The sequence below is a fragment of the Dipodomys ordii genome, unplaced genomic scaffold, assembly GCF_000151885.1.
Source record: "Dipodomys ordii isolate 6190 unplaced genomic scaffold, Dord_2.0 Scaffold107, whole genome shotgun sequence".
In the NCBI taxonomy this organism is placed as follows: Eukaryota; Metazoa; Chordata; class Mammalia; order Rodentia; family Heteromyidae; genus Dipodomys; species Dipodomys ordii.
The window spans coordinates 3,559,928-3,570,267 of NW_012267323.1; the positions used below are offsets into that span (position 1 = coordinate 3,559,928).

The window sequence follows — 10,340 nt, forward strand, 5'->3', positions numbered from 1 at the left end:
AAAAAAAAAAACAAAAACAAAAAGACCTCCTCCTAGACATGTTTGATCACTCGTGGACTTGATGCCATGTTACTGCAAATCCTCTACCCTAGTGGTTTCCCATTACCTTAGTACTGTCCAGATGTTGTTCATTTCTCACTATGAACCTGGCTGGTGAGAGATGAGACGGTGTAAAAAGCACTGATCTTGTTCTGTTTTTAGTGCCTGAGCAACACTGCCCCGCTGACTGACTACTTTCTCAAAGACGAATATGAAGCTGAAATTAACAGAGACAATCCTCTAGGGATGAAAGGAGAGATCGCAGAGGCCTACGCAGAGCTCATTAAGCAGATGTGGTCTGGAAGGGACTCTCACGTGGCTCCTCGCATGTTCAAAGTAGGTTGAGGAGGGGGTGGGAAGGTGGCTCAGTGGTAGAGTGCTCGCCTAACATGCATGAAGCCCTGGGTTCGATTCCCCAGTACCACATAAGCAGAAAAAGCTGGAAGTGGCGCTGTGGCTCAAGAGGTAGAACATTAGCCTTGAGCTAACAAGCTCAGGGACAGTGCCCAGGCCCTGAGTTCAAACCCCAGGACTGGCAAAAAACAAAAACTGAAGTAGGTTAAGATAAATAGTTCATTTTTCCCCTTGTGAGGTGAGTGGTTTAGTGGTATAATAAAGCATTTTATTTATTTTGCATTTTAGATGGTATCTAAAGCAAAAAGTGTTTTGGCTTCTGTTGCAGACCCAAGTGGGACGTTTTGCACCTCAGTTTTCTGGCTACCAACAACAAGACTCTCAGGAGCTGTTAGCCTTTATTCTAGATGGATTGCATGAAGACCTGAACCGAGTCAAAAAGAAACCCTACCTGGAGCCGAAGGATGCCAATGGGCGGCCAGATGCGGTACGATGCTGAAGCTCTCTGCACAGTTCTCCTGTTGACAGAATGAGGACAGTCTTCTGGTCCTGGGGTATTAGTGGCAGGGCCCAGGTGTCTGTCATTGATGCTAGCAGCAGGTGCGAACTGTGCAGTCCATGCCCAGAAACTCCATTTCAGTAACTAGTTACTCTTGAGTGCGTGCGTGCGTGCGTGCGTGCGTGCGTGCGTGCGTGTGTGTGTGCGCGCTTGCATGGGGCGGGTGGAACCCATCCATTTGGGTGCTAGGCAACAGTTCTTCACCACATTCAATTGTAAGATGCTAATAGTGTCTGCCTTTAGTATTATTGTTCTTAAAGTTCATCAGGGATTGTTACAGGTTGTTGATAAGATCTTACTATGTGTCTGGCTAGGCTGGAACCTGTGGTCCTTCTGCCTTAGTTTTTGTAATGTCTGGTTTATAGGTATGAACCACTATCCCTAACTCCATGATGATTATTAAAAAACTTTGTTATCAAGTTTAGGGCATTTATATATATATATATTTTTTTTGGGTCCAGTAGTGGGGCCTGAACTCTGGGCCTGGGCGCGGTCCCTCAGCTCTTCAGCTCAAGGCTAGCGCTCTACCACTTGAGCCACAGCGCCACTTCAGGCTTTTTTCTTTTTGCTTATGTGGTGCTGAGGAATCGAACCCAGGGCCTCAAGCATACAAGGCAAGCGCTCTACCACTGAGCCACCTTCCCAGCCCCATTTACATTTTTTTTGCCTTGATTTCCCACCCTCCTTTTCTCCCTCCCTCCTTCCCCCTCCTTCCTTTTCTTTTCTTTTTTTTTTTTGGGTCTGGTCGTGGGGCCTGAACTCTGGGCCTGGGCGTTGTCCCTCAGCTCTTCAGCTCCAGGCTAGCGCTCTACCACTTGAGCCATAGCACCACTTCCGGTTTTTTTCTTTTTGCTTATGTGGTGCTGGGGAATCAAACCCAGGGCCACATGCATGCAAGGCAAGCACTCTACCACTGAGCCACCTCCCCAGCCCCGCCTCCTTCCTTTTCTTTGTCCATCCTGAGCCCAGGGCCTTGTACATGCTGATTATCTGGGTTTTCTGGTATATGAAAGGGGATTCTAAAGCCGGGCACTGGTGGCTCATGCCTATAATCCTAGCTACTCAGGAAGCTAAGATCTGAGGATCGAGGTTCAAAGCTAGCCTGGGCAGGAAAGTCCATGAGACTCTTATCTTCAGTAAACCACCAGAAAACTGGAAATGGCGCTGTGGCTCAAGTGGTAGAGCGCTGGCCTTGAGCTGAAGAGCTGAGGGACCAGCGCCCAAGCCCAGTGTTCAAACCCCACAACTGACCAAAAATAAAAGGGGGGAGGGATTCTAGTATTTTACCTGCCCTATCAGTATGAATATTTTAAAGTATCCCTGAGATGCTAGGTGCTGGTGGCTCACACCTGTAATCCTAGCTACTCAGGAGGCTGAGATCTGAGGATCGCGGTTCAAAGCCAGCCTGGGCAGGAGAGACGGTGAGACTCCTATCTCCAATAAACCACCAGAAAACCGGAAGTGGCGCTGTAGCTCAAGTGGTAGAGCACTCGCCTTGAGCTGAAGAGCTGAGGGACAGCGCCCAGGCCCAGAGTTCAAGCCCCACGGCCAACCAAAAAAACAAAAACAAAAATAAATAAAGTACCCCTGAGGTGTTCTAGGTAAGCCCTTGTCTTAGTATAGATTAAAGCCTACTTAAAGGGCCTTTAAATCACTGAAAGCATGGGAGATGTACTTTTCCCAATCAGGTTTGATATATCATGATGCGCTCAAGGCCCCTTGTTTCCTGTAGATCTCTCACCTCCCCTCTCCCCTACCCAAGTCCTGGGACTTGAACTCAGGGCCTGGGCACTGTTCCTGAGCTTCTTTTGTTCAAGGCTAGCACTCTACCACTTGAGCCACAGTGCCCCTTCTAGCTTTTTCTGTTTATATGGTACTGAGGAATTGAACCCAAGGCTTCATGTATGCTAGGCAAACACTCTACCATCAAGCCACCTTCTTAGCCCCTCCTGTAGATGTTCTGTCAATTTCCTATTAAGTATGTGTGTAGAGCTGCCATGTCCTATGAATACTACCTGGCCTTGGCTATTCTTGGCTTGCCTCCTGGTCCAGAGTAGGGTTTGATGTGATTCATTCTGGATACAGGGTAAAAGGATTGGAATACTGACAATATGTTGAGCATGGCCTGCTTCTCCCTTCACTTTTCGTCCAGGTAGTGGCAAAGGAAGCCTGGGAGAATCATAGGCTGCGGAATGATTCAGTGATTGTGGACACTTTCCACGGCCTCTTCAAATCTACTTTGGTTTGTCCAGAATGTGCAAAGGTTTCCGTGACCTTTGACCCATTTTGCTATCTAACTCTCCCACTGCCCTTGAAGAAAGATCGAGTTATGGAGGTCTTCCTGGTTCCTGCTGACCCTCGCTGCAGACCTTCCCAGGTAAAAGTATCTTCACCCTCATGGTACCCCCTCCCCAAGGAGTCTCCAGGCCGCAGTGGGATTACTTCTCTCTGCTGTATTGGAGACTCTGCCGCCCTTGGTATGTGCCCTCCTGTGTGTGCCCTTGGCCTTTACAGGTCCTTGTGTAATCCCATGTTATTTAGGACAGGTGTCAGGGTCTTTGTAGTTTCCCTGTCACTTTTTTCCCCCATGCTCCATTCATGCGGCTCTAGTAACCTGTTAACTTCCTAAATAGTTCTTGAATCTGAATGTCGGGAAACCCAAAGCAGTTCACTTTCTTTAGTCAGGTCCCTCAGCTAGGAGAACCTGGCTAGAATAAAAGGCCAGCTGAGAGGCTTGACTAGTGGCTCTTTGTGTCTAGTTGTGCTGCGAGCTTACAAGGTGATTTATGGCTTCATATTCAGGCTTTCATTTCTGTATCTCTAAAGAAAAATGATGTATAGTACTGGGAAGGTGGCTCAGTGGTAGAGTGCTTGCCTTGCAGGCATGAGGCCCTGGATTCGATTCCTCAGCCCCACATATGCAGAAAAAGCCTGAAGTAGAGCTGTGGCTTAAGACTGACAGAAAAGAAAAAAAAAAAAAAGCAATGCAATGTGTAGCTCCAGATGACAATTCCATTTTTTTTTTTTTTTTTGGTCTGGTCGTGGGGCCTGAACTCTGGGCCTGGGTGCTGTCCCTAAGCTCTTCAGCTCAAGGCTAGCGCTCTACCACCTGAGCCACAGCTCCACTTCCGGCTTTTTTCTTTTTGCGTATGTGGTGCTGAGGAATCAAACCCAGGGCCTCATACATGCAAGGCAAGTGCTCTACCACTGAGCCACCTTCCCAGCCCCGACAATTCCATTCTTTAAAGGAAGTAGTGAGCTGCTCTAAAAAGTAGAGGATAAAATAAAGTCGGATTTGAGAGAGACAGACTGGCCCAACTCCCATTGCATTGCTTGAATGCTGCAGCCTTGCTGATGCCTGTTTTACTCTTGCTTGGCTACTGATCAGTCTGGGCTGCGACCTTTCCATGCTCTGCCACTGGAAGGGTTTCTCTGCCTCCACACTGCTGCCCCACACCACGTCATTTCTTAGTCCCGACTTTTTGCGGTCCCCATCACCTGAACTATTTCTGTCTTGCAGTACCGTGTGACTGTGCCACTGATGGGAGCCGTGTCTGACCTGTGTGAGGCGCTCTCCAAGTTGTCTGGCATTGCTGCAGAAAATGTAAGGCAGCTGGGGAGGGAAGAAGCGGGGAGGGAAAAGAGATGGCCATGGCATGTAGGCTTCATGATTTTGAACTCTGGGCCTGGGCTCTGTCCCTGAGCTCTTCAGCTATAGGCTAGCACTGTACCACTTGAGCCACAGCGCCACTTCCAATGTGCTGATGGTTAACTGGAGATAAGAATCTTCCTGGCCAGGCTGTATTTGAACCACACGATCTTCAGATCTCAGCCTCCTGAGTAGCTAGGATTACAGGCATGAGCCTCCAATCTCCAACATTTCATGATTCTTTTTTGTTGTTATTGTTGGTCGTGGGGCTTGAACTCTGGGCCTGGGCGCTGTCCCTCAGCTCTTCAGCTCAAGGCTAGTGCTCTACTACTTGAGCCACCGCACCACTTTCAGTTTTCTGAGTGGTTTATTGGAGATAAGAGTCTCACAGCCTTCCCCGCCTGGGCTGGCTTTGAACCCCAATCCTGGTCAGGAAAGTTTCCCATCCATGGTGGTCCTGTTCCTTATTGCCTTCAGAGTCAGTACTCTGCAGCACAATGTGATACAGGTAGCACAGAGATTCTGGCTCTGTAATACATTCCAGAGGTTTCCAGACCTCTTTCTGCTCACCACTAACTTGTCCCCCATTCCCAACACTTGAGAGCATCATTGGGTGCTGGTAACAGCTGTGCTGGTAACAGCCATGCTGCTCCCCTTAGACCTTGGCCTCGAACTCTAGAGCTCACTGTATGCTTGGTTCTCTACAGGCCATACTCCGGCACCTTGTTTGCTTTCTGGATTTTAAGCAGTTAGAGCACTCAGCCATCCTATAATCTTTCTGCACTGTTGATTCTTAGATGGTGGTCACAGATGTGTATAATCACCGGTTCCACAAGATTTTCCAAATGGATGAAGGTTTAAGCCACATCATGCCCAGGGATGACATTTTTGTGTGAGTACTTCATGGTTTCTGGTGCAGAATCGAAGGGCATGTTCTAGAAGTTTTGCCTTGATTGTGTTTCCAGGGCAAAAGTTCTGAGAGTTGTCTGCTCATGTGCCTTTGTCCTATCCCTTGGCCTTCAAAGATGGGTGCTAAAGGCCTTTGGGGGGGTAGTCATAAGTCTTAAGTACCTACTGACACCTCTCAGGTGTCTTCAGCATGGCCATGGTTTCAGTCAGCAGGTGTGCTGCCTGTTAATAGGCCTGATTCAGAGGCTGGGAATGTAGCGTAGTGGTAGAGTGCTTGCCTAGCATTCATGAAGCCCTGGTTCGATTCTTCAATACCACATCAACAGAAAAAGCCGGAAGTGGCTCCATGGCTCAAGTAGTAGAGTGCTAGCCTTGACCTAAAGAAACTCAAGGAGAGGCTGGGAAGGTGGCTAGTGGTACAGCGTTTGCCTTGCATGCTTGAGGCCCTGGGTTCAATTCCTCAGCACCACATAAGCAAAAAGAAAAAAGCCGGAAGTGGCGCTGTGGCTCAAGTGGTAGAGTGCCAGCCTTGAGCTGAAGAGCTGAGGGACAGTGCCCAGGCCCAGAGTTCAGGCCCCATGACCGGACCCCAAAAAAAAAAGAAAAGAAAAGAAACTCAGGGATAGTGCCTAGGCCCAGATTTCAAGCCCTAGGGCTGGCTAAAAAACAAAAACACCAACACCAGACACTCAACACAACTTAAGTTTTCCTGTGTCCAGTATGTCTCACGGACTTTCCTTGCTGGGGCTGGTTTTGAGCTGTGATCCTCAGATCTCAGCCTCCTGAGTAGTTAGGATTATAGGCGTGAGCCACTAGTGCCTATGACCTGTGTTTTTTTGTTTTTGTTTTTGTTTTGTTTTTTTGATTTTTTTTTTTGTCAGTCGTGGGGCTTGAACTCTGGGCCTGGGCGCTGTCCCTGCACTCTTCAGCTCAAGGCGAGTGCTCTACCACTTGAGCTACAGCGCCACTTCCTTGTTTTTGTTTTTTGTTGGTCGTGGGGCTTGAACTCTGGGCTTGGGCGCTGTCCCTCAGCTCTTTAGCTCAAGGCAAGCGCTCTACTGTTTGAGCCACAGTGCCAATTCCGCTTTTGTAGTGGTTTAATAGAGATAAGAGTCTCATGGACTTTTGTGCCTGGGCTGGCTTTGAACCATGATCCTCAGATCTCAGCCCCCTGAGTAGCTAGGATTACAGGTGTGAGCCACCGGCGCCCAGCTTCTATGTTATTTTTTAAGCTAAATTTTTAATGTTTTTATTATTTTTTATTTTTTCAATTTTTGTTTATGTGGTATCAAAGAATCAAACCCAGGGCCTTATGCATGCTAGGTAATCACTCTACCACTAAGCCACATTTCTAGCCCTGATTCTACTTGTTTTTTTAATTGGACTGGGCGGAAAATGTCTCATACCTATACACAGAGCTTCTTAGGAGCCTGAGATCAGATGATTATGCTTCAAAACCAACCCTGATAGAAAAGTCAGTGAGGCTTTATGTCCAATTAACTTGCAGAAACGTCAGATTTAGTGGTGTGGCTCAAGTGGAAGAGCACCAGCCAAGCACGCAGGAAACCTTGAATTTAAGCCCCAGTACTAGCACCCAAAAAAAAACCCTTTTTGCTGGGCACTGGTAGTTCACGCCTGTCATCCTAGCTACTCAAGAGGCTGAGATTTGAGAATCGTGGTTCAAAGCCAGCCCGGGCAGGAAAATCTGTGAAACTCTTGAATAAACCACCAGAAAACCGGAAGTGGTGCTGTGGCTCAAGTGGTAGAAGGCAAAGAGTAGAGTACTAAGAGGCTCAGGGACAGCACCCAGGCTCTGTGTTCAAGCCCCAGGACCAGCCAAAAAAAAAAAAGGTTTTGGCCTGAGCACTGCAGCCTTTGGTGGTCAGGTTTCCATGGACACATTACTAAAAGTTCCCTCTGTGTGACCAATGCAGGTACGAGGTCTGCAGCACCTTCGTGGATGGCTCAGAATGTGTCACCCTTCCAGTCTACTTCAGGGAGCGGAAGTCCAGGCCATCGAGTACTTCTTCCGGGGCAGTGCTGTTTGGGCAGCCCCTGCTCGTTTGTGTCCCCAAGCACAAGCTCACCCTGGAATCTTTGTACGAGGCTGTGTGTGATCGTATCAGGTGGGTGCCAAGATCAAGGAGAGGCCAAGCGGAGGCAGCACTGGCCCCTGCAGAGTGTGTGTGTGTGTGTGTGTGTGTGTGTGTGTGTGTGTGTATCCCACATGCTCACTTCTGAGAGGAAGTGCGGCTGTCCCAGCCTCACTGATGGCCAGGACAGGTGCCATTGGAATGGAGTGCCTGGCACTTCTCTGATCCTAGATGCCCAAGCTGCCGGTCTCTGGAATTGTGTCGTTCTGCTGTGTTAGGAAGTCTAGCACTTTAGTGACATTTTGTATATGAGTGCTATCTCCAAAGTGTTCCCCTATTGTTCGGAAGCTGACAATTGAACATTATTGGAACAAGCCTTTCAAAACTCCTGGGGCTACATGACTTTCATTAGACTTGAAACATAGAGTTTCTTGGAGTCTCCTCCATTGACTTGATAAATGAAATGTCTGATCTCTTGAGTTCCTCTTGCGTGATAGAGCCATTACCCAGTAATTCCCAGCGTTTCTGGTTTCATAAATTGCTTTGTGAATAGCTGAATGTATAAATGAGGAAGCACGTCTTAGCTGTCTAGTGGAGAAAAATAGCCATTAACACTAACAGTCTTTTCTTTCTTTGCATTTTTAAAGCCGCTATATAAAACAGCCTTTGCCTGACGAGTTTGGCAGCTCGCCCTTGGAGTCTGGGGCTTGCAACGGCGCCAGGGGCAGCTGTGAAGGTGCGTGCTCCCCAGCTGTGGGGCTAGGACTGACCACACCTCTCCTGATTGCTCTCCTCTTCCTCAGTGCTATCTATCCATGTGGGAAAGGGAGGCTCTGAGATTCAGTTGGGGGCTTTGCTGGCCCCGTTTATTATTTACCTCTGTGCCTGGTAGAATCATCTAAGAAAGATGACTTTGCTGATGTAGCCTGGGCTCTGCCTCCAGCACAGAGTCTTAGAGGTACCCAGTAACTTGCCCCAGGTCAGGAAACAGTCAGGATCTGAATTGTCTGTTGGCATTACAAATAGGTGCTTATACTTATATGACCTGACCTATATTGGCAAAGGTGTTGGTTTCCTTTCTTTTTTCTTTCTTTTTTTTTTGGTCGGTCGTGGGGCTTGAACTCTAGGCCTTAGCTCTGTCCCTCAGCCTTTCAGCTCAAGGCTAGCGCTCTACCACTTGAGCTACAGTGCCACTTCCGGTTTTCTGGTGGTTTATTGGAGATGAGAGTTTCATGGAATTTCCTGCCTGGGCTGGCTTTGAACCTCGATCCTCAGATCTCAGCCTTGTGAGTAGCTAGGATTATAGGTGTGAGCCACCAGTGCCCGGCTTTTTCTTCTTCTTCTTTCTTTCTTTTTGTTTTCCCTGATTCTGGGGCTTGAACTCAGGGCCTGGGCTCTGTCCCTGAGCCTCTCTGTGCTCAAGGCTATCTCTCTACCATTTGAGCCACAGTGCCATTTCTGGATTTTTCTGAATAGTTTACTGGAGATAAGAATCTCACAGACTTCCCTGCGCTGGCTGTCTTTGAACCATAATTCTCAGATCTGTCTCCTAGTAGCTGTGATTACAGATGTTAGCCACTGGTGCCCAGCTGGTGTTGGTTTCTTATTCCTTGTGCACTACCAAACTTACCTAATGAAGCTTCAGCCCCTGACCTGCAAGACAGATGTCACAGAAAGCTAATCAGAAGGCTCTGTCTATCTAGAAAGCCACAGGAAGTGGCTGATTCTACTATGGAAGGTTAGGAAGTCACTGTTAGCAAAGCAAGAGAATGGGTTTTATTGCAAGAAAGAAACACAATGGCTGGGTGCCGGTGGCTCACGCCTGTCATCCTAGCCACTCAGGCTGAGATCTGAGGATCTCGGTTCAAAGCCAGCCTGGGCAGGAAAAGTCCATGAGACTCTTATCTCCAGTAAACCACCAGAAAACTGAAAGTGGCGCTGTGGCTCAAGTGGTAGAGCGCTTGCCTTGAGCTGAAGAGCTGAGGGACAGAGCGCCCAGGCCCAGAGTTCAAGCCCCATGACCCACAAAAAAACAAAAACCACAATGGCCAGATGCCAATAAATAAGTCCATCTCTGAACAAGGAGCCATGTCTGTTCTCCAGTATATAGTTAGTAGTTTTCTTTTGAGAACGTAAAGAGATCCAGTGACTTTATTCTTATCAAACATAGGTGACTGTCAGATTACTGCCATCATTCTCAGTTTCAAATCCAAATACTTAGATTTCTCCAAGACATGCACAGTGCTAGAAAGTGAATGCTGGTGTTAAGACCAGTTACCACAAGGCTCTGTCATCAACAGTCAGCAAGTTTGAGTCACACTGCCAGCAAGCTTTTTACTGGTTAATTGGAGATGGAATCTCTCAGACATTTCTGCCAGGGTTTTGAATCTTGGTCCTCTGATCGCAGTCTCTTGAGTAGCTAAGATTACACAAATGAGTCAACAGCACCCAGTAAAAATTGACTTTTAAAATTCCTGGTTTTCTTTTTCTTCTTCTTTCTATTCTTTCTTTATTTCTTTTCTTTTCTTTTTTTTTTTTTTAATTTTTTATTGAGGGTCCAGCCCAGGACTTTGCACTTGCTAGGCTACTGAGCTATATCCCAGCCCTTTTCTCTTTTTTCTTGTCTTCTTTAAAAAAATTTGTTTATGGGGCTGGGAAGGTGGCTCAGTGGTAGAGCGCTTGCCTTGCATGCATGAGGCCCTGGGTTTGATTCCTCAGCACCACATAAGCAAAAAAG

General features: G+C 47.6%; 1 protein-coding gene across 1 annotated transcript in view; it reads left to right on the forward strand.

Annotated features, from left to right (window-relative positions):
- Usp4 (ubiquitin specific peptidase 4 (proto-oncogene)) overlaps positions 1-10,340 on the forward strand; it is a 41,669-nt gene that overhangs the window by 19,243 nt on the left and 12,086 nt on the right. The window contains exons 9-15 of the mRNA XM_013028056.1: positions 202-375; positions 722-880; positions 3,105-3,329; positions 4,473-4,556; positions 5,399-5,493; positions 7,445-7,636; positions 8,251-8,339. Coding sequence (XP_012883510.1) covers positions 202-375; positions 722-880; positions 3,105-3,329; positions 4,473-4,556; positions 5,399-5,493; positions 7,445-7,636; positions 8,251-8,339 — 1,018 coding nt within the window. The remainder of the gene's footprint in view (positions 1-201; positions 376-721; positions 881-3,104; positions 3,330-4,472; positions 4,557-5,398; positions 5,494-7,444; positions 7,637-8,250; positions 8,340-10,340) is intronic.